The sequence below is a fragment of the Carassius carassius genome, chromosome 10 (assembly GCF_963082965.1).
Source record: "Carassius carassius chromosome 10, fCarCar2.1, whole genome shotgun sequence".
Lineage (NCBI taxonomy): Eukaryota > Metazoa > Chordata > Actinopteri > Cypriniformes > Cyprinidae > Carassius > Carassius carassius.
Genome location: NC_081764.1, coordinates 35,634,480 through 35,659,944, shown reverse-complemented (window position 1 = coordinate 35,659,944; position 25,465 = coordinate 35,634,480). Strand labels below are relative to the sequence as shown.

The 25,465-nt window shown below is 45.8% G+C and overlaps 1 protein-coding gene across 2 annotated transcripts in view; it reads right to left on the bottom strand.

The window, feature by feature from the left end:
• Positions 1-3,091: 3,091 nt before the first annotated feature.
• LOC132152227 (transcription activator BRG1) overlaps positions 3,092-25,465 on the bottom strand; it is a 33,246-nt gene continuing 10,872 nt past the window's right edge. Inside the window, exons 14-34 of one of the 2 annotated variants that reach the window (XM_059561040.1) lie at positions 18,990-19,137; positions 18,742-18,905; positions 18,589-18,655; positions 17,608-17,718; positions 17,285-17,527; positions 16,448-16,561; positions 16,267-16,374; positions 15,922-16,008; positions 15,786-15,832; positions 15,545-15,711; positions 15,092-15,255; positions 14,783-15,010; positions 13,496-13,537; positions 13,070-13,147; positions 12,757-12,975; positions 12,433-12,689; positions 11,939-12,044; positions 11,745-11,846; positions 4,047-4,173; positions 3,740-3,876; positions 3,092-3,624 (exon numbers count right to left, since the gene is read on the bottom strand). In XM_059561040.1, the coding sequence (XP_059417023.1) occupies positions 3,586-3,624; positions 3,740-3,876; positions 4,047-4,173; positions 11,745-11,846; positions 11,939-12,044; positions 12,433-12,689; positions 12,757-12,975; positions 13,070-13,147; positions 13,496-13,537; positions 14,783-15,010; positions 15,092-15,255; positions 15,545-15,711; positions 15,786-15,832; positions 15,922-16,008; positions 16,267-16,374; positions 16,448-16,561; positions 17,285-17,527; positions 17,608-17,718; positions 18,589-18,655; positions 18,742-18,905; positions 18,990-19,137 (2,755 nt within the window). In that variant the 3' untranslated portion in view covers positions 3,092-3,585. The remainder of the gene's footprint in view (positions 3,625-3,739; positions 3,877-4,046; positions 4,174-11,744; positions 11,847-11,938; positions 12,045-12,432; positions 12,690-12,756; positions 12,976-13,069; positions 13,148-13,495; positions 13,538-14,782; positions 15,011-15,091; positions 15,256-15,544; positions 15,712-15,785; positions 15,833-15,921; positions 16,009-16,266; positions 16,375-16,447; positions 16,562-17,284; positions 17,528-17,607; positions 17,719-18,588; positions 18,656-18,741; positions 18,906-18,989; positions 19,138-25,465) is intronic. The other variant, XM_059561041.1, reaches the window with a different exon arrangement.

The window sequence follows — 25,465 nt, the reverse complement described above, 5'->3', positions numbered from 1 at the left end:
TCAGTTTATCAGCTATAGTTCAGTTTTGATTCAGTGATGTGATAGTGTCACTAAACAAGCCAGAGGAACAATACCTCCATCGGTGCCAGAAATGGACCCAAAACCTTGTGTGAAACCAGGCTCGGTCATCCTCTGACCAGACCAAACCAGCATGATGTGCTTTAATTCCAGCAGGTCTTCACAGGGGATCTGTCCAGGGATCATCCAGCTCAACCGGAGGGAACATGATTTGCATTGTATTTGTAGATGCAGGGAAATGATGTTTCCGAGCTCCGCAGGCCTCCATTAACAGATGAAGTTACTCGCTGAATATCAGGAGCTCAGACTGAATCCCACACACTGAACGCTTGTCCTAGTTTGCATATTTAAAATCAGTCTTCAGCGCGGAGGAAAACTAGTTTGCAAATTTGGTATCCTGAAAGTTGAAAACAATCACATGCAGTTTATAATGAACTGAATTGTGTTGAATGTGGTTAAAGTGATGAGGAATCAGGCTTGTGAAGTAGAGAGGGAGTTTCCTGAGGGTCAGACATGTGTGTGTGTGTGTGTGTGTGTGTGTGTGTGTGTGTGTGTGTGTGTGTGTGTGAGAGAGAGACGCGATGATGACAGACTCTCTGAACTATGTGGAATGTTGAAGATCAGGAATGAGAGAAACCTCGCCTCAGAAGATCTTTCCTCACAAAGGCCTTTGTGATTTGACCTTAGACTCTGTTAATGATTACAGCAGAAACTTCTCTAGTTCTACAGGAAGCTGTGAGGGACACTTCAGCTTGACCCCGATGTACACAGAGCAGACTCATGGAGAATGTGACTGTGTTTGCACCAGATCCTGGAGACCACAACAGCTCTGCTCATAGCTTTACGAACCCCTTGCAGAATGCGAAAAATGTTAATCCTTATAAAAGGGATCATGAATATTGCATGTTATTTAGTATGGTCCTGAACAAGCTCCACATTACAGATGTTTACTCAAGATAATTCAAATATTACTCACTTTATAAAATGATCGGTTCAAAATTGTACATACCCTGTAAGCGTAATATCATGTGTCATGTTTTGTTATAGCGGTTCATGAAGAATCCTCCAGCTGCACGTTCTCTGGTTTTCCAGCATCATCTCCATCTCTGACCCTTTCCAACTGTGAGAGTGTGATTATGAGATCCATCTTTACACACAGAGGACAATGAGGGACTCAAACACAAATATTACAAAAGATGAACACATTTCCACATGCTCAAGATGAACAATGCATTAAGTCAGAGTCAAAACAGTGTGAATCAGTTTATGGTGAAATCACACGGTGTTTGGAACTACTTTATGGACAAGAGTCTGTGAAAATGAGCCACTGCTTTGACAGCTTTCTGTGTTTATATGTGGAGATACACACAAACTCTTCTCTTCAGAATGTTAGTGGTATGAGCAGCAGCAATGATATTAACCTCACATGATCATCACATTCAGATGTAAACAGACTCCAAACGTGGTCACTTTTCCTCGAAATCTCGTTCGTGAGCGTTGATGCCATCTAGTGGTTACTGTGTCAATACACACACTAGTCCTGTAAGGTCACGATTTAGTTCTAAACAGTGACATTCTAGATTCTGTGCTTCAGAGTTTAATACAGCAGTTTGCGGAGGGTTTGTTCTCTGTTCCAGAATTACAAGATGCCCATTTTGGAACAACGTTTAAACCACCCGTCACATCAGGTCAGACATTGAGCGTTTCATTCTGTGTATCAGTTATAAATACAATGGAAAACTACAAACACAGACATGAGGTTGTGATGTTTATTGGGTTTCATCTACACGCACAAACATACATTCACTACAGTAAGAGCACATGCCATAAAAAAGAGAAAGTTCAGGAATAATGATTCATCTACTACAGTAAGATAGCAGATCAGCCGTAAAACAGCAGAAACACACGATGAGCAGCAGCTGATGTGTCTAACACAGGACTTCAGCTGTGGTCAAGCTCACCTGTAGTGTTCTAGTGACCCTGATGACCCTGACAGATAGTTCAGGTGTGTTTGATTAGAGATGGAGCCGAGAACACAGGACCATTCCATCCTAAAGCGATCAGCAGTTACAAATCAACAGACATCATCCATTTTCAATCAAAGCTGGCGATTTCCAGCAAATACGAGCGACAGAAACAGAGTTCAGCGTTAACCGAAAAGACGAGTGTAAACCGAGCGCCAACCTCCCGCTCTCTCTCGTGAGGCCAATAAGGAAGTGACTAAAACTGCAATTCTTCGACTGGCCGCTTGAGGCTGGCTGCAAAAGGGAGTCAGTCCCATAGACTCCCCATGTTAAAATGCCCAACTTTACAGCAGGAAAAAACATGTTTACAGCCTGGTGCAAAAAATGTTTTGGTCTAAATAGCTAATTTTGCCCTTCATGACAACTGTGAGGGGGGTGAATTTTTTTTATAACTCATCCGTTTAAATTATATTAAGACTTAAAGTTCTGCATAATTAAGGGCGTAGCCACTTGAGTGACGGGGGATTGCAGCTGTTGACACTGCCGTCGCGCTACGTGGGCGTGGCTTCAGCAACTAGCTCCCGCCTTTTTGCCCATTTTTGATTGTCCGGGAGAGTTACACAGTGACGCGCTGCCAAGATGGCGACGGCCCGCTCTACACACTTTAGGCTTCAAAAACACACTTCAGGAGTCTACGGGTGACGTCACGGACACTACGTCCATGTTTTTATACATTCTATGGTGTAAACGCGCTTGTGATCGGGATGTTATATCGTGTCCCGGTCCAGAGGAAGTCGAGGACGCAGTGTGATCAGTTTGAAGTTTAAACCTCGCCCTGTCTGTCGCGAGCTGAGAGACGCAGAACCCCGCGTGGAGCACTAATGAGACTCATACACTTCTCTCCGATTGTAAAATGTTCTGCGACTGAAAATGCTTTTTTTAAAAAGAAAACCCACCACTTCAGGGCCATCCTCCGCAGACTTATTTAATATTGCGCAGGAAAGACAGATCCGATCGGTTATATAGAGGTGTGTTCGATCCGCTTGATCAGATCACGGAGATCGCATGTTCATGTCAAGTGTGAACGCATCTAAAGGAGAGGAGCATCTGTGCAGTGTTGTGAACCTCTGCTTCGAGTTATTCAGAGCACAGAGAGAGCTTCTGACTGCTAGAACCCTCCGAACCCTTTCCTCAAGCGCGTGTAAGCCTTAAAACTGGTCTTGTAGCACACAGCCTGAAGAACAAAACAACAAGCACATGAGAGTAGAACAGCTGCTTCTAATCTATTACATCTACTGTACATGCTAATGTTCGCCTAATGACACACTAGTGCAATTAACTGACAGCTTACTGGGGTTATACGAGATAATTTTACAGACGATCACAAATATTGCTCTTCTAAAACAGCAACGACTAATATTAAATGTCACAGAAACATGAAGATGTTTGAAGAGCATCTCGGGCACATCCTCAGATCTCCTCTGTCTTCACAAGCTGATGATGAATGTGCGAGCGAACGGTTATTCTGCTGCTGATGAACAGATGATGGTGTTCTTCTACTGTGAGGTGTGTGTTTGTATCTTTAATGGTTTGCTGTGGATCTTCATCCCTGCTCTTCCTCACTGACGCTGTTGGACCGATCCTGAACAAACACACACACGTGATTTAACACACATGATCAGACAATGTTTCTCGTGCATGTGTGATTTCTGTGTGTGTGTGTGTGTGTGTGAATGTAATGTGTGTGTGTGTGTCACCTCCTCCTGATCCTCATCTGTGTCGTCATCACTAACTACAGGTTTGGCTCGTGTTCTTGCGGTTCTCCTGCGTCCTCTGCCGCGCTCTGCACTTCTGTCCTTACGACTCAGTTTAATCTTCACCTTCATAGATCGACCTGCACACACACACACACACACACACACACACACACACACACGTTATAGAGACACGTGGTCAGTAGTTCCTCTCTGCAGGTGGCATCCAGCTAGCAGCTAGTTCCACATTTTCATTATGTACATGCATTTATTTGGTTGCCTTAAATAACTTTGAATGAGTTAGACTAACTCTCTGAATCAGAGCCTTCATCCTCTTCATCTTCCTCACTCTCCTCTCCGTCACTCTCCTCCTCTCTCTCGATCTTCTGACGTAGGCTGGTGAACACCGACTGCAGCACGATAGAGTCCTCATAGATCTGACACACACACACGAGAGAGTAAATACATCTGTGTGTGTGTGTATGTGTGTGTGTGTAAGTGAGTGGTTGTGTGTAGTGAGTGAGTGTGTATGAGTGCGTGTCTAACCAGTGATCCCTCCAGGTTGAAGGACTGAGAGAGAGAGTGTGTGTGTGTTAGGGCTGTCCAAAAAAATTCGAATTTCGAATATTCGTCGAATTTAAAATAAAAATTCCCCATTCCATTTTAGGTGTCCATTAAGGAGGCAGCTTTAAGGCCCGCCCCGGGTATACTTTACATTCCGCGTTCTGTTCCGTCTCACACACAGCTTCATCCGCACAGCTTTCAGAAGACAGACAAGCTGGACACCCAGTACCACTTCTGTCATCACTCACCTCGTGCGTGCGCTGTTGTACGCGCACCATCTGCATGCAGGCACTTTTTGAGACCACGTGGACGGATGCGCGGCTGACGACAAAACTTACATAATGCGGAAGGTCAAATTATACTTTGGCCTTTATCAGTGGCGCACGAGATGCGATGACAACATAAGTTTCATTGCATTATAATGTTTTTGTTAACATATACGGTTGAAGCAACTAGATGTTCAATCAAAATATTGCGGAAATAGAGAATTTGGAGAAGATCTTGTTTGCGTCAAAACTGAAACCAAGCCATTCACACAGAACGTCTCCGGTTACTATCGTAACCTCGGTTCCCCGAGAGGCGGGAACGAGACATTATGTCAGCTAAGACGTATATGGGAACTCCTACCTTCTCCACTTTCGCTGAAATCTTATTGGCTAACGCCAGCTGGGGGCAGCTGGCCAATTGACGTGAAGCATGCAAATACTGACAGGTTCGCGGGCAGTATAAAATGCATGGGTGTGAAAATTATGTCAGAATCACGACTGAACGTTAGCACAGCTGATCAAACAGCGACCACGGCGGCTAACTTAATGTCTCGTTCCCGCCTCTCAGGGAACCGAGGTTACGATAGTAACCGGAGACGTTCCCTTCTCGAGGCGGTAACTCAACATTATGTCAGCTAAGACGTATATGGGAACTGTATAAAATCCCGCCGTGAGAGCAGTGAAGATAAGCCCTGAACGGAGTCAATCACCCCGACACATAAGCAAGACAGTTCTAGCCAATGGCCGTGTCGCTAAGAGTGTTCGCATCTGATAGGCGTAACTAGACCAATGAGACATCTGCTCCGACCCTAACGAAATTTGCATATCTTCATGCAATGAACGTGAAGGCTGCACTAAACAGACACAACACAAAAAGTACTCAAGCATGAGAGTTAAACACAGAGCCGACAGCTTTGCGGTGGCAACTGCATAAACCGTATAAACCATAACACAGAGTTAATAGCCATGGTAACTACTGGTTATAACAGAATGAACTAGATAGTAAAGTTTGTGGTCAAACTTTAAGTTGGCTTGAAAAAGCCTGGCCAGAAAGTTTGAAAAATTTAGAAAGTTTGAAAAGTTTAAAAAGATTTAAAAGTTTGAAAAGTTAAGAAGTTTAAAAAAGAAAGTGATTAACATATTGCTAGCATTAAAAGCAAGTGACTACCATGTCGCTAGAATGATTAGCAAGTTACTAGCATGTCACTAGCATGTTTGTAGCATGATTAGCAAGTGACTAGCATGTTTCATAGCATTATTAACAGCATGTTTCATAGCATTATTAACATGTTGCTATCATGTTTCTAGCATGATTAGCATGCGGCTAGCATGTCTCTAGCATGATTAGCATGTGGCTAGCATGTTTGTAGCATGATTAGCAAGTGACTGGCATGTCACTAGCATGTTCCTAGCATGATTAACATGTTGCTAGCATGTTTCTAGCATGATTAACATGTTCCAAGTATGTTGCTAACATGTTTATAGCATGATTATCATGTGACTAGCATGTTGCTGGCATGATTAGCATGTTGTTAGCATGTTTCTAGCATGATTAGCATGTTGCTAGCATTTTTTAGCATGATTAGCATGCGGCTAGCATGTCTCTACCATGATTAGCATGTTGCTAGCATGTTTCTAGCATGATTAGCAAGTGACTAACATGTCTCTAGCATGTTTGTTGCATGATTAGCAAGTGACTGGCATGTCACTAGCATGTTCCTAGCATGTTCCTAGCATGATTAGCATGTTGCTAGCATGTTTCTAGCATGATTAGCATGTTCCTAGCATGTCGTTACCATGTTGTTAGCATTATTAACATGTTGCTAGCATGTTGTTAGCATGATAAGCATGTTGCTAGCATTTTTCTAGCATGATTAGCAAGTGACTAGCATGTCGCTAGCATGTTTGTAGCATGATTAGCAAGTGACTAGCAGGTCGCTAGCATGTTACTAGCATGATTAGCATGTTGCTAGCATGTTTCTAGCATGAGTAGCATGTTGCTAGTATGTCACTAGCATGTTGCTAGCATGATTAGCATGTTGCTAGCATGTTCCTAGCATGATTAGCATGTTGCTAGCATGTTGCTAACATGATTAGGATTAGCATGTTGCTAGCATGTTTCTAGCATGATTAGCATGTTGCTAGCATGTTGTTAGCATGTTTCTAGCATGATTAGCATGTTGCTAGCATGTTTTTAGCTTGATTAGCATGTTGCTAGTATGTCGCTAGCATGTTTTTAGCATGATTAGAATGGGACTAGGTTGTTGCTAGTATGATTAGCATGCGACTACCATGTTGCTAACACGATTAGCAAAGTTACTAGCATGTTGCTAGCATGACTAGCATGTCTCTAGCATGTTGCTAGCATGATTAGTAAAGTGACTAGTATGTTTCAATGTTAATCCAGGTAAAACCAGTTGATTCAGATAGAAACCAGCTAAGACCAGTGTGACAGTGAACTACTTTAAAACCATGTTAAAAGCATGTTTCTAACTTGATTATCAAGTTACTAACATGTTGTTAACATGTTTCTATGATAATCTAGCTAAAACCAGTTTAGTAAAGAAAACCAGCTAAGACCACATAAGGCCAGCGTGACAGTGTCCAAAACCACTTTAAAACCATGTTAAAGGCATGTTTCTAGTCTGATTAGTGAGTAACTAGCATGTTGTTAACATGTTTCTATGCTAATCCGGCCAAAACCAGCTAAAACCAGTGGACTCAGTAAAACCAGCTAAAACCCAGCTAAGAGCAGCGTGAGAGTGGTCAAAAACACAAAATCCAATGAGAAAGTCTCTGTTTTGAAACAGATCGTCCCTTATTATGTCCACCAAAGCACATGAACAGCTGTTCCGACTGATGAAAGGTGGCCGAGCGATCCACATACATCCGCAAAGCCCTGACAGGGCAGACGGCGCTCTGAGCATCAGCATCACGCGAGGCTGACGGCTCAGCAGATAACATTACAGTCGCCAGGTCCGAAACAGATGCAATCATCGTTCACCGAAAACGAATGTAGGTCTCCAATGCGCTTCGCCGAGGTGAGAGCAAGAAGCAAGGCAGTCTTCAATCGAAGCTAAGGGCTCGAACGGCGGTAGAGATAGGGCCCTCAAAACTAGAGCTAAATCCCACGGCGGCACGGAGGGCGGCCGTGAAGGACACAATCTCCTCACTCCCCTGAGAAAACTGATTACCAGAGCATGCTTGCCGATCGATTGCCCGTCAACCAGAGAATGAAAAGCGGCAAAAGCGGCCACATACACCTTCAGCATGGACGGCAAACTCCTGCAGTCCATTCTCTGCTGTAGAAAGTGTAAAACATCCGACACAAAATAGGTCCCCGGGTCAATATGAATGTCATTACACCATTTTATGAAAACTCCCCACTTCAGAGCGTAGAGCCGTCTTGCAGATGGTGCGCAAGCCTCCGTAAGTGTGTGTGCAGAGCGTCCTGCTCGTTTATGGTCCCCGCAGTGGCCACACAAGAAGGTTCCACAGCTCGAAGCTGGGGTGCCATATTGTGCCATTCGCTTGAGACAGCAGGTCCTTCCTGAGGGGGATTTGCCATGGGGGAGCCATCACTAACTCTCTCAGGTCCGCGAACCAGGGCTGATTTGGCTAGTTCAGGGCCCCGAGTATAACTGACACTCACTCCTCCCTGATTTTGCACAAAACTATAGGCAGAATCTTCACCGGAGGAAAAGCGTAAAGCCTGGCTTCCGGTCAGCGCGATGTCAGAGCATCTCCCAGTAGCGAGGAGTGAAATAGCGAGAAGAACGTCTGACAGTGTGTGTTCTTGCTTGTGGCAAACAAATCCACTTCCGCCCTCCCAAATCATTTGAACTGATCCTGGGTGAAGCCTCCATTCTACTTGAGGAATCCTGTTCCTCGAAAGCATGTCCGCTCCGCGGTTCAGGATACCGGGAATGTGCGCCGCTCTTATGAAGAGAAAGTGTCGGTCCGCCCACAACAGGAGACTCGCTGCCTCTTTGAATAGAGCTCTGGAGCGCACGACCTGCCCGGTCTGAAACGGCGCAGAGTCGATGAGATTGTCTCCATGCGCTCCTGAGAAAGATGGGCTTGCATCGCCATCGAGTCCAAACATACTCCCAGATATGTTATAGTCTGACTCGGTAAAAACACGCTCTTCTGTATATTCACACGCAGTCCCAGGGTATCCAGATGGCGGAGCAGCATTTCCACGTGACTGATTAGCACTCTCTTGAGTGGGCTAAAATCAGCCAATCGTCCACATAATTCAAGATACGCATTCCGCTCGATCTGAGGGGAGAAAGCGCTGCGTCCACACACTTTGAAAATGTGCGGGGGGCCGGGGCCAGGGCCAGGGCCAGGCCAAACGGAAGCACTGAATACTGATAAGCCGTGCCTTCGAAAGCAAACCCGAGGAAGCCCCTGTGGTGTGTCACTATTTGAATATGGAAGTACGCATATTTTAGATCCACTGAGGCGAACCAGTCCCCAGACCGTATTTGTGTCAAGATCTGTTTCAGTGTTGTCATTCTGAATGCGCGTTTGTGAAGCGCTCGGTTGATGGGTCTCAGGTCCAGAATCGAACAGAGTCCTCCATCCTTCTTTGGCACCACGAAGTAGCGGCTGTAAAAACTGCTTTTCTGCTCGCTCGGAGGGACACGCTCTATCGCTCCTTTCTCAAGCAGACTGAGAACTTCCGGTCTCAGAATTGAAAGGTTTTGGGGCAAAGTCAGTGACGGGACCACACCTTTGAAGCGGGGAGGTCTGCGTTTGAACTGGAGAGAATATCCGTGCTGAATAATTCCCAGTACCCACGGTGAAACGCCTGGGATAGCCTTCAACGTGTCCAGGAAGTGACACAGTGGATGCTTTAGCTCTACGGCCACCGTAGCCACTGATGGCTTGTTTTGACTGGGGCCCCGCCCCCGTGAGGCTAGACGCACTGACGGGAGGGCGGCCCGCGGCGGGCATTGTATGGTGTTGGAACTCTCACGACCTCGGCTTGGTAGCAGAGGATGACGCGCTGGCTCTCTCATGGCCCGGTCTCCTCTTCTGACTCTATGTCTCTTTCCAGGCCCTGACCACTGCTTGTTTCGGCCGAAACGGGTGTTCGGTTCGGGGTGGGGCGCCATGGCGGGTTGTCCAGCCGGTCCTTAGGCCTGGCGAGGTGCCGATGAAGAGCGGGACCTCGAGGATGAAGACTGGAGTGAGCGACGAGGCATCACGTGGCTCATCGCTTTGGCGCGCTTCTGCATCTCGGAGAAACGCTCCATGACCGACTCCACGGCGTCACCAAACAGGCCAGAAGGAGTGACTGGAACGTTTAAAAGCGTCCCGCGGTCCATGTCCTTCAGGTCAGCTAGGGTAAGCCCTAGGTGCCTGTAAAGGATGACCATGAACCCCATGGAAAGGCCGATGGCTTGAGCAGAGCGCTTGGTAGCCATCAGCGTGAGAGCGCAGATCCCTGATGATGTCAGCATCATCCGCGCCGCCATTGATGGATTGAAGTAGCTTCGCCTGGAACACCTGGACAATAGCCATTGCGTGAAGGGCAGAAGCTGCCTCCCCTGCAGCAGCATAGGCTTTGTCTGCCTGGTGGGCTGTGAACCTGCACGGCTTGGAGAGCAGGCTGCGGTCCGAACCCAATGCTGAAGAAGACAGGCACAGGTGTGCGACAATGGTCTCCTCAATGGGGGGCATGCGCACATACCCGTGGGCCTCCGCCCCGTCCACGTGCGCGAACATGGCCAGCGTGGCAGAGTGGATGCACGGTGGTTGGGGTGCAGCCCACGACTTCACCACGTGCTCATGTACATCTGGGAAGAATGGGGTTCTTCTCCTCAATGCGGCCTGACGGTGGCTCGACTGGAGGAACCACGACTCCAGTTTACTTTTCACAGGCTCGTCAGGTGCGTTCCAGGTGAGGTCCAGCTCCGTGACGGCCTTGCCGTGGATCCTGACGAGCTCCTCCTGGAGGACAGCAGGGCCCTCGTGGTCGGGGCGGTCTGACTGAGTCGCCCAATCCTTCTCTGACGCAGAGAGTGGCCTGGAGTCGTCTTCCTCGCCAGCTCTGAAGGCGGCGAAGACTGCATTTCACGCATTTTCTAGAGAGCGATATCTTCTATCACCCTTGCACTAGAGTCTCGCACAACAGAGCCCCATGTTTAGAAAGTCATGTAAAATTAAGGTGGGTTCAGTTTTTTTCAAAAACATCTTGAGACTTAGGGTTAGGGTGGGTTTTCCCCCTCACACTGCATTTCATCTTTAAATGAAAAATGTACTCTGTGTGATTGGCTTTCACCCCTTTGTATTAAACTATGCATGTACACATGTTGCTGTTTTGTTTATAGTTCTTGAAGATACTTAATTATAATTGGTTCATAAACATTATTTTAAAAATGATGCACTTTTTTCACAGTCATATTTTCTTATGCTTTGAATAAACGTGCATCAGTCATATTTTGCCCAATGCACCCTCTTGTGGCCTCAGAAGAGAAGCCAAAAGCTTTTCTTCACCCTAACTGAAATTATGCACTTTAAATTCGAATATAATTCGAATTTTGATAATATTTATTTGCAAATTCGAATTTAGTTTTTCAGCCATTTTGACAGCCCTAGTGTGTGTGTCTGTGTGTGTGTGTGTGTGTGTGTCTAACCAATGATCCCTCCAGGTTGAAGGTCTGAGAGTGTGTGTGTGTGTGTGTGTCTAACCAGTGATCCCTCCAGGTTGAAGGTCTGAGAGTGTGTGTGTGTGTGTGTGTGTGTCTAACCAGTGATCCCTCCAGATTGAAGGTCTGAGAGAGAGTGTGTGTGTGTGTGTGTGTGTAACCAGTGATCCCTCCAGGTTGAAGGTCTGAGAGTGTGTGTGTGTGTGTGTGTGTGTCTAACCAGTGATCCCTCCAGGTTGAAGGTCTGAGAGTGTGTGTGTGTGTGTGTGTGTGTGTGTCTAACCAGTGATCCCTCCAGGTTGAAGGTCTGAGAGTGTGTGTGTGTGTGTGTGTGTGTCTAACCAGTGATCCCTCCAGGTTGAAGGTCTGAGAGTGTGTGTGTGTGTGTCTAACCAGTGATCCCTCCAGGTTGAAGGTCTGAGAGTGTGTGTGTGTGTGTGTGTGTGTGTGTGTCTAACCAGTGATCCCTCCAGGTTGAAGGTCTGAGAGTGTGTGTGTGTGTGTGTGTGTGTGTCTAACCAGTGATCCCTCCAGGTTGAAGGTCTGAGCGTTCTGGCACAGCAGCATCACGTCTCTCTCCAGGTCGCTGAGGCTGCGGTATCGATGGCTCCTGATGCGCTCCTGCTCACACACAGAAGACAGAGGACTGAAACCTGAGCTCACAGATGCTGACTGTGTTCAAGGATCCAGTGCCACTTCCTGGACGTGCTCACCTTGATCTTCCTGAAGTCCACAGGTTTGCGGATCAGCTCGTAGTACTCGGGCAGCTCCTTGCGTGACGGCAGCTGGATGAACACCTCGCTCAGCTGGCGGCCGTTACTAACATTCAGAACAGCACCAGACACGCACACACACACACACACACACACACACATCAGTCACGGAGGATCAGTGAATAATTCATACACTTGATGCCTGTTTGACCTCTGACCCATCCTCCAGACCTTGACCGCTGTCTCTGACCAGACCCTGAGAAAACACCGTCTCTAATAGACCTGCAGCATCTCCAGCTCTACTAGCACTCAATATCATGAACCACATCCCTGTTCAGCTACTAGCATCTAACATAAACATCTTAACATCATGGACCCTGAGAGGGACACACAAACCTGTTCACCAAGAACATCTGAAGAACCCACAGAACTCTACGACTTTATCACATCCCAGAACTGGCTTATACTGTTCTCAACCACATTTGGACACTCACTTCTCCTTATATTTAATCACAGCATCCACAATCTTCTTCATCTTCTTGGTGAGCGACGGAGGGTTGGGCGAAAGCTTCTCGGACGGGGGACGACCTCGTTTCTTCTGTCTTTTACTGTCGTCGTCTCTCTCTCGTCCCCCACGAGCACCTGAAGTGGATGGGATGGCGTCTGGATCCCGATCACGCCTCCTCTTCCGAGTGGTTTTCTTGTGTCGCACCTCCTCCTCGATCTCCTCCAGGGTCCCGTCCTCGATCGCCTGAGAACAGAGGGATGGATCAGGATCCAGCAGAGGATGATGGCTGAGAGAATGAAGCGTCTCTGACCTTGAGCCACTGTTTCTCTGTGAGTGAATCGCTGTAATCCACCTCCTTCCTCTGACGCGAGCCGCGGCCGAACATCTTCTCCTCTTCTTCCTCACAGGTGAGTCTTTCCACCTCGGCGTCGTCTTTCATGATCCACGTGGGCAGCTCGTCCTCCTCCATCAGGCGAGGCTTTCGCTTCGGATTGCGCGCTTCCTCGCGGCGGCGATCCAGATCCATGCGCTACACAGAATAAAGAGATATTTGAGTTGATCTGGATTAAGTGCTGATCTGAATGTGTTACAGCAAACACAAGCGAGAGAAAGTGAAAGGAGACCATGAACTGGTCAAACTCGTCTTCACTCCTGGCGATCATCTGATTTACGGTCTCATCGTCCGGCACCTCGTCCTCTTCCTGACGGAGAAACAGACAAACACAGCAAGCCATCAGAAGAGGATTAGAAGCACAGAAGTGATTCATGACCACGTTTACATGAACACAGAAAATAAGGTCTTGATTCTTCACAGTTAGCAGGATAATCCTACAGTATTTACATGCTTAAAACATTCTCTCACTAAATACTGGAGATGCTCTTATTATTATCAGATCACCTTAACGCTATAAAACTACGTTGTTATTAGTGCTTGTCACGATATATAAACATTTTGACTTCAATACGATACCGGACTCAAATATCTCGATACTAGTACTGAACCCATACCATGACAAAAATTACAAAAAGAAAAGAAAGAAATCTCTCACTTGACCAGTGTTCCTGTCCTGCTTTTTGAGCATTTCGTCCCCCTTAAAAAAAACAAACAAGATCACATGCCAGTGTCAGCACACAGCCTCGGTGGAGAGATCTGTGTTAGCTTATAGCAGGAGCTAGCGGCGGGAAATATGACCCAAATATTATTCAACACTAGCAGTCATTTTATCTCACAATAACAATTTATATCATGCTATAGTCATTTTTGTTATTAATAATAACATTGTGCAAGTAACAAACAAAAGGACAAATACAATAAAACAAAGACAGTGTTTTTAGGGAAAGGTCTATTTAACAGGAGCTTTCAAGAAAGAGATGATGGAGAAACTGAAGTCATCCAAATGTAAAAGTAAAGCACTGCATAGTCTTTACTGTATCAATCAAACATTCATACATGTTTCCTTATTAAAGCTAGTAAAGTTAGTCAAGATTAGCGAGTGATTTTCTATTTTTCTTGATTATCATTGTAGAGACAGACAGGAATATTAGAGTGCTGTCACTTTAAGAGCTGCACACACCCAATTTATTGACACACACGTGTTTTCTTTCTCAGCTGTTTATGTTTATTTCAGTCATAAACCAAGATGATTGTGTGTGTTTGACCACTTAAAGAGATCTGAATTTGTGATCGCATGCTGGACTTTCGTACACGTGCTTCAGTGTTTGATGTGGACCAGTTGTTTTTCAAGGTTAATTGCGCTTAACTCTTCTTAACATCAAGCACATCCCGCACTTTATTTTCTCATTCATGCAGATTTCTTACTCGCTCCTAAACTCTCTAAGTTTAAGCAGCGATATATAGATCACTCAGGAAATACAGCTCTTATTAAACCGATGTTGTTCTTAAAGTACCAGTACTAGCCAAATTAGGAATCGTACCATTTTTTAAAGAAGCGGGGGATCGCGATATCTTTTCAGTTCCAGTATATTGTGTAGCACTAGTTATTAAATGTATGCACAAATCCAGCGTCACAAACCCTTAAACGCATGCGAATAGTGATTAATTCTCACTTCTCTTCATGTGAGACGAATCTCCTCTAGAATGTGTGCTTGACAGATGTCTTAAAGCTTTGTCTCTTAGAAACACGTTTGGATGGATGTGAAAAATACTGTGCTACAGCTGATATTCTGGATAATTATTCTGGATAATATCATACGGCATCAGCCTCATTCATGACGCCTTTGTTAATAAAACAAGAGCAAATTATAAATGTATATAATATTGGAATATTCTCATTCACGTAAATGTGGTCAACGTAGAGCCCAAAGAGACTCCTGACCTCGTCCTGCTCCTCGTGCTCCAGAATGGCCTGCAGAAACGCTCGGCGCTCGTGACTGGACGACTTCTGGTCGAACATGCCGGCCTGGATCACCTTCTGGTCCACGTTCAGCTTGTATTTAGCGGCCGCCAGGATCTTCTCCTCGACGCTGTTGACGGTACAGAGCCGCAGAACCCTCACCTCGTTCTGCTGACCGATGCGGTGCGCTCGATCCTGCGCCTGGAGGTCCTGCAGACCGAGAGCATCAGAACCACGCAGGACAAACATCGTCCAGCTGATGATGATGATGATGATGATGATGATGGGTACCTGATGAGGGTTCCAGTCGCTGTCAAATATGATGACGGTGTCTGCGCTCTGCAGGTTGAGGCCCAGTCCTCCGGCTCTGGTGCTCAGCAGGAATATAAAGTACTGAGAGGCCGGATCATTGAAGGTCTTCAGCAGCATCCCACGATCCTCTGCTTTAGTCGTGCCTAAAACACACAAACACACACTCAGCCAAAGACCATTTCTATCACTAGTCTTCTGTCACTTCTGAAGAAAATGGATCTGCTGTGATAGTCGATAGAGTCAGGCTCCTGTCTCGTCAGCTCGGCTGTAAACTATCTCTCTATATGATGACAGTTCTTCTGGAATCCCAGCTCCTCACTAACTATTCTGATCTCCTGATCTACCTGATCTGAGGGACAAGATCATCTTGAACAATAATAATCATAATCATGCTATACTTCACAAACTACAGACAGAGAAACACATGCTCACCGTCCAGACGCAGGTATTTAAAGCTGCGGTAAGCAAAATAATCCTCCATTATGGTCATCAGAGACGTCATTTGGCAGAAGAGTAGCACTTTGTGATTGGAGGCTCGTAATTTGGGCAAAATACGATCCAGCACCTCAAACTTCCCTGAAGCACGGTATAAATCAGGCCTGTAGGTCAGACGTGAAACAAAGGTTTAAGTCTAATGTGTCACAGATAATACTACAGCATTTCTACTGCTCACCCCTGAACGATTCCTCCTGAGAAACCCAGATGCTCAGAAAACGACTCCTGAAAAGCAGAAGGTGTCAGATTCAGCGGCACAAGAAACGAAGGACGTTCAGCAGATGATCAACACCACGACAGAAACACTAACACACCTCGATCTGCTGGAACATGTACGGATGATTGCAGATCTTCCTCAGCTGCATGATGGTGTTCATCAGAGTCTTAGTGCCGCCTTTACCCTGAAACACACACACACACACACATAATCACACACACATTTTCCCTGAAACACACACACACACAATCACACACACATTTACTCTTTCTGAATCTTCACGAGGGCAAAGAGCTGCTGGGACGTCTTTGACTCACCAGACTGTTCTCATGATCTCCACACACACACACACAGACACACACACACACTCACAGACACACACACACACACACACACACACACACACAGACACACACACACAGACACACACACACACACACACCTTCTTGTCCTTCTCGGAGCCGTCGGTCAGTAGCACTCCTTTGGCCTGCATGTGTCTGTACAGGACCCTCTGCAGCGCAGACATGTCACACTTGATCACGTACTCCACCTGCACACGGACAGAACATGGGCATAAATCTGTCCGAGGCCATGACACAGACACTGACCGCAGTCCAGCTCACCTTCTCAGGCAGCTGCGCTTCCACTTCCTTCTTCAGCCGGCGTAACAGGAAGGGGCGGAGCACCTTGTGCAGACGGCGGATGATCAGGATGGTCTCCTCCTCATTCAGATCCACCTGAGAGACACAGCAGTCACGTCTCATTCCATCCTAGTTCATTTATTTCATCACAATGAAGTGAACATAGTGGTACATTTGAATTAATTTCACTTCTTTGCTTTGAATGGTTGCCTGTAAAGGGCTGCGCTCGCACGGTCACGGGTTTGATTGGCAGGAAATGCATGAATTGATAAAATTGTATAATCTGACTGAATGCAATGAAAATTGTTTTGTATAAGATCGCCTGCAAAACGTGTGAATTTAAAGTAAATATCAGGTTGCATCTTCAAGGATGATAACTACATAATTTATATAACTATACATTTTAATAATGGCTCTAATTATTTGCAAATAACAGAGTCCACACTAAAACGATAACTATGATGACCAATCAATCAGAATCCACCGACTTTAAAGAGCTCGAGCATTTAAAGCAGCAGACGACAAAACAACAACACGCTTAAAATAAGCCTAGTGTCAGTCAAAATAATTATCATTACAGTTCCTGGAGTGAAGAGGCCTTAACGGTCAATTCCTGAGCGATGACTACCTTCAGCTTTTCTCTGTTCATTTTCTAGACAAATAATCAAGTTATAATGCACATTTCTGAAAGTCTGATTCATCCTTATAAGAAAAAAGATGCTAACACACTAACACAAGCATGATTAGCATCCATGTTTATAATCGTTTGTGTCTGTGTGTGATAACGGCTCCGTGTCAGAGATGTGTCCTCAGACGGACCTTCTCTCCGGTCATGGCGAAGGGTGCGTTGAACCACTGCTCAAACGTGCTGCAGCTCTTGAAGATGGTGGGCAGCAGGAAGTTGAGCAGCGCCCAGAGCTCGGGAAGCTTGTTCTGCAGCGGTGTCCCGGTCAGCAGCACGCGCCGCGGCGCCAGGTAATGTGTGTTCAGCACCTGCGTCAGCTTACAGTGATGGTTCTTCATGCGATGGCCTTCATCCACTATCATGTACTTCCAGCGAATCTGTGTCAGGTGACAGGATCTCATCAGTGCGTCTGGTCGAGGTCACAGGTCACAGGTGACCACACAGAGGAACACGTTACCTTGGCCAGCACATGCTTGTCTTTGATGATGTATTCGTACGTGGTGATCAGCACGTTGAACTTGCCGCTGCGCAGCTGTGGGACGAAGGCTCTTCTAGCAGCAGGAGATCCCTGAACACACACGATCACATGATCAAACCAGCGCTTGGGTTTGTGGGAAGCTACGAGATCAACTCTAGTGGTCAAACGATATATCACCAAGGCCGATATATCGGTCGATATTCTGCATTTTTCCAATATTGGCATCGGCTGATGAGTTTTTCTGCTTGGCAGATGTGTTCTCTGCGTGACGGTCGGTCCGTGTGAATTGAATGTTTAAACTTAAAACTTGTGGTTTCAAATTATGCTGCGCTTTATGGAGACAAACTTCCCAGAATAATGAGTGTTTACTTACTTTTTAATTATATTTTTATTAAATATTTATTTGTGAAAAATACTTAAAGTATGTTTATTTTACACATTTATTTTTTAATCCATTGTCGAATGATTTAGAATTTCTTAAATATTAATTTTTATTTTTTTTTTTACAAAATTATGATAGCCTTTATATTAGCTATCAGCCCCCTGCTTTCCAAGATATTGGCTGTCAAAAAAACAATATCGGTTGACCACTACGACTGACTACACTCAAACGGCTTAAGTAACTGTGAAATTGACTATTTACTTCCTTAAAACAAAGTGACTCAAATATGAGGAACATCATCATGAGTTTCACAACACAGGCACAATATAAACTTAAGTAGAGCTACTTTACAGCTGAGCTCATTTCATGAACAATGAATTATACAGCATTAACACTGTTATTTTCATGTTTATTTACATGAAATCTGTATTGTATAAAGTGCAATATAAATAAATATGACTTGGCATAAGTTGTATTATCACATGGGCTCAAGCAGAAGTGAAATACAGCCAGTTTAGTGTTCATGTTTCATGTTTACTCCACTACAGTACATCAGATCATGTCTCTGTGTGTCTCACCTTGTAGGAGACTTTGACGACAGACGGCGCCCACTTATCAAACTCATAGACCCAGTTGGAAAGAGTCCTGTCAGAGAAACACAGTGTTCATTAAACACACACAGAAGTATGAAAGCTGATGTAAAAACAGGCTTTTTCGTCAGAGTGACTGACGAGAGCGGCACGATGATGAGGTAGGGTCCGTTCAGACGCTTGTTCTCCATCAGGTACGTGATGAGTGCGATGGTTTGGATGGTTTTGCCCAAACCCATCTCATCCGCCAGGATCCCGTTCAGATTGTTGTTATAGAGAGACACCAGCCACTCAAGACCCTTGATCTGTTGAGAAACAGTCACAGCAACACATTCAGCGTGTCTTGTGTTAAATCAGTCGTTAAATGTCTGGTAAGAACTCCGAATGACCTGGTATTGCTTGAGTTGACCGTTGATTAGCAAAGACGACTGTTTGTCCACCCGCTCAGTGACCGCATGAGCCACGGCGTAATACGACTGTAACCCACGAGCAAACACTGCGCTGCCGTACTCATCATCCACATCCTGTTTAGCATGCCTGCATAGACACCCACATCAGAGACATACACACACACACACACATCAGAGACATGAGACACACATGCACACACTCACATCAGAGACATGAGACACACACGCACACACACACACACACACACATCAGAGACATGAGACACACATGCAGACACACACATCAGAGACATGAGACACACATGCACACACACACACATCAGAGATATGAGACACACACGCACACACACATCAGAGACATGAGACACACACGCACACACACATCAGAGACATGAGAAACACACACGCACACATACATCAGAGACATCAGCCACACATGCACACACACACACACACACACACATCAGAGACATGAGACACACATGCACACACGCACATCAGAGACATGAGCCACACACGCACACACAAATCAGAGACATGAGCCACACACACACACACACACACACACATCAGTGACATGAGAAACACACACACACACATCAGAGACATGAGACACACATGCACACACACACACATCAGAGACATGAGACACACACACAAACACACATCATAGACATGAGACACACGCGCACACACGCACACACACACACACACAAACAAACACACATCAGAGACATGAGACACACACACACACAGAGAAAGACAGGCGACACACGCACACAAACACACGTCAGAGACATGAGACTCACACACACATCAGAGACATGAGACATGCACACACACACACACACACAAACAAACACACATCAGAGACATGAGACACACACACACACAGAGAAAGACAGGCGACACACGCACACAAACACACGTCAGACATGAGACACACACACATCATAGACATGAGAGACACACACACACATAAGAGACATGAGACACACACACATCAGAGACATGAGAGACACACGCACACAAACACACATCAGAGACATGAGAGACACACACACATCAGAGACATGAGAGACACACGCACACAAACACACATCAGAGACATGAGCCACACACACACACACACACACACATCAGAGACATCAGACACACACACACACACATCAGAGACATGAGACACACACGCACACACACACATCAGAGACATGAGACACACACGCGCACACACACATCAGAGATATGAGACACACATGCACACACACACATCAGAGACATGAGACACACACGCACACACACATCAGAGACATGAGACACACATGCACACACACACATCAGAGACATGAGACACACACGCACACACACATCAGAGACATGAGACACACACGCACACACACATCAGAGACATGAGACACACACACACACACACACACATCAGAGACATGAGACACACACACACACATCAGAGACATGAGACACACACAAACACACACATCAGAGACATGAGACACACATGCACACACACACACACATCAGAGACATGAGACACACGCACACACACATCAGGGACATGAGACACACACGCACACACACATCAGAGACATGAGACACACACTCACACACACACATCAGAGACATGAGCCACACATGCACACACACATTAGAGACATGAGCCACACACGCGCACACACACACATCAGAGACATGAGACACACATGTACACACACACATCAGAGACATGAGCCACACACGCACACACACATCAGAGACATGAGCCACACACACACACACACATCAGAGACATGAGACACACACACACATCAGAGACATGAGACACACACGCACACACACATCAGAGACATGAGACACACACACAAACACACATCATAGACATGAGACACACACACACACACACACACACAACAGAGACATGAGACACGCACACACACACAAACAAACACACATCAGAGACATGAGACACACAAACACACACACACAGAGAAAGACAGGCGACACACGCACACAAACACACGTCAGAGACATGAGACTCACACACACATCAGAGACATGAGACACGCACACACACACAAACAAACACACATCAGAGACATGAGACACACACACACACAGAGAAAGACAGGCGACACACGCACACAAACACACGTCAGACATGAGACACACACACACACATCATAGACATGAGAGACACACACACACATAAGAGACATGAGACACACACACATCAGAGACATGAGAGACACACGCACACAAACACACATCAGAGACATGAGACACACACACACACATCAGAGACATGAGAGACACACGCACACAAACACACATCAGAGACATGAGCCACACACACACACACACACACATCAGAGACATCAGACACACACACACACATCAGAGACATGAGACACACACGCACACACACACATCAGAGACATGAGACACACACGCACACACACACATCAGAGACATGAGACACACATGCACACACACACATCAGAGACATGAGACACACATGCACACACACATCAGAGACATGAGACACACATGCACACACACACATCAGAGACATGAGACACACACGCACACACACATCAGAGACATGAGACACACACGCACACACACATCAGAGACATGAGACACACACGCACACACACATCAGAGACATGAGACACACACGCACACACACATCAGAGACATGAGACACACACACACACACACACATCAGAGACATGAGACACACACAAACACACACATCAGAGACATGAGACACACATGCACACACACACACACATCAGAGACATGAGACACACACGCACACACACATCAGGGACATGAGACACACACGCACACACACATCAGAGACATGAGACACACACGCACACACACATCAGAGACATGAGCCACACATGCACACACACATCAGAGACATGAGCCACACATGCACACACACATTAGAGACATGAGCCACACACGCGCACACACACACACATCAGAGACATGAGACACACATGTAAACACACACATCAGAGACATGAGCCACACACGCACACACACATCAGAGACATGAGCCACACACACACACACACATCAGAGACATGAGACACACACACACATCAGAGACATGAGACACACATGCACACACATCAGAAACATGAGACACACACGCACACACACATCAGAGACATGAGACACACACGCACACACACATCAGAGACATGAGACACACACGCACACACACATCAGAGACATGAGACACACACACACACACATCAGAGACATGAGACACACACAAACACACACATCAGAGACATGAGACACACATGCACACACACACACACACATCAGAGACATGAGACACACAAGCACACACACATCAGGGACATGAGACACACACGCACACACACATCAGAGACATGAGACACACACGCACACACACATCAGAGACATGAGCCACACATGCACACACACATTAGAGACATGAGCCACACACGCGCACACACACACATCAGAGACATGAGACACACATGTACACACACACATCAGAGACATGAGCCACACACGCACACACACATCAGAGACATGAGCCACACACACACACACACACACACATCAGAGACATGAGACACACACACACATCAGAGACATGAGACACACATGCACACACACACGCACACACATCAGAGACATGAGACACACACGCACACACACATCAGAGACATGAGACACACACACAAACACACATCATAGACATGAGACACACACACACACACACACACAACAGAGACATGAGACACACACACACAGAGAGACATGCGACACATGCACACAAACACACGTCAGAGACATGAGACACAGACACACATCAGAGACATGAGACACGCACACAAACACACGTCAGAGACATGAGACACACACACACATCAGACATGAGACACACACACACACACACATCATAGACATGAGAGACACACACACACACACACACACATAAGAGACATGAGACACACACACATCAGAGAGATGAGAGACACATGCACACAAACACACATCAGAGACATGAGAGACACACACACATCAGAGACATGAGAGACACACACACATCAGAGATATGAGACACACACACACACACACATAAGAGACATGAGACACACACACACACATCAGAGACATGAGACACACACACACACATCAGAGACATGAGACACACACACACACACACACACACACAAGAGACATGAGACACACATCAGAGACATGAGAGACACACACACATCAGAGACATGAGACACACACACATCAGAGACATGACACACACACACACACACACACACACACATCAGAGACATGAGAGACACACACACACATAAGAGACATGAGACACGCACACACACACACACACACATCAGAGACATGAGACACACATGCACACACACACATCAGAGACACGAGGCACACACGCACACACACATCAGAGACATGAGACACAAATGCACACACACATCAGAGACATAAGACACACACACACACATCAGAGACATGAGACACACACGCACACACACATCAGAGGACATGAGACACACACACGCACACACACACATATACATCAGAGACATGAGACACACACACACACACACACATCAGAGACATGAGACACACATGCACACACGCACATCAGAGACATGAGCCACACACACACACACACACATCAGAGACATGAGACACACACACACACACACATCAGAGACATGAGACACACATCAGAGACATGAGACACACATGCACATACACACACATCAGAGACATGAGACACACACACAAACACACATCACAGACACGAGGCACATGCACACACACACAACAGAGACATGAGACACGCACACACACACAAACAAACGCACATCAGAGACATGAGACACACACACACACAGAGACATGCGACACACGCACACAAACACATGTCAGAGACATGAGACACACACACATCAGAGACACACGCACACAAACACACGTCAGAGACATGAGACACACAGACACATCAGACATGAGACACACACACACACATCATAGACATGAGAGACACACACACACACATAAGAGACATGAGTCACACACATCAGAGACATGAGAGACACACGCACACAAACACACATCAGAGACATGAGAGACACACACACATCAGAGACATGAGACACACACACACACATAAGGATTGCATAGTCGATATAAAAAACTGGATGACGAGTAATTTCTTACTGCTAAATTCTGAAAAAACAGAGGTGTTAATTATAGGACCTAAAAACTCTGCTTGTAATAACCTAGAACACTGTCTAAGACTTGATGGTTGCTCTGTCAATTCTTCGTCATCAGTTAGGAACCTAGGTGTGCTATTTGATCGCAATCTTTCCTTAGAAAGCCACGTTTCTAGCATTTGTAAAACTGCATTTTTCCATCTCAAAAATATATCTAAATTACGGCCTATGCTCTCAATGTCAAATGCAGAAATGTTAATCCATGCATTTATGACCTCAAGGTTAGATTATTGTAATGCTTTATTGGGTGGTTGTTCTGCACGCTTAGTAAACAAACTACAGCTAGTCCAAAATGCAGCAGCAAGAGTTCTTACTAGAACCAGGAAGTATGACCATATTAGCCCGGTCCTGTCAACACTGCACTGGCTCCCTATCAAGCATCGCATAGATTTTAAAATATTGCTTATTACTTATAAAGCCCTGAATGGTTTAGCACCTCAGTATTTGAATGAGCTCCTTTTACATTATAATCCTCTACGTCCGCTACGTTCTCAAAACTCAGGCAATTTGATAATACCTAGAATATCAAAATCAACTGCAGGCGGCAGATCCTTTTCCTATTTGGCGCCCAAACTCTGGAATAACCTACCTAACATTGTTCGGGAGGCAGACACACTCTTGCAGTTTAAATCTAGATTAAAGACCCATCTCTTTAACCTGGCATACACATAACATACTAATATGCTTTTATTATCCAAATCCGTTAAAGGATTTTTAGGCTGCATTAATTAGGTAAACCGGAACCGGAAACACTTCCCATAACACCCTATGTACTTGCTACATCATTAGAAGAATGGCATCTACGCTAATATTTGTCTGTTTCTCTCTTGTTCCGAGGTCACCGTGGCCACCAGATCCAGTCTGTGTCCAGATCAGAGGGTCACTGCAGTCACCCGGATCCAGTACGTATCCAGACCAGATGGTGGATCAGCACCTAGAAAGGACCTCTACATCCCTGAAAGACAGCGGAGACCAGGACAACTAGAGCCCCAGATACAGATCCCCTGTAAAGACCTTGTCTCAGACGACCACCGGGACAAGACCACAGGAAACAGATGATTCTTCTGCACAATCTGACTTTGCTGCAGTCTGGAATTGAACTACTGGTTTCGTCTGGTCAGAGGAGAA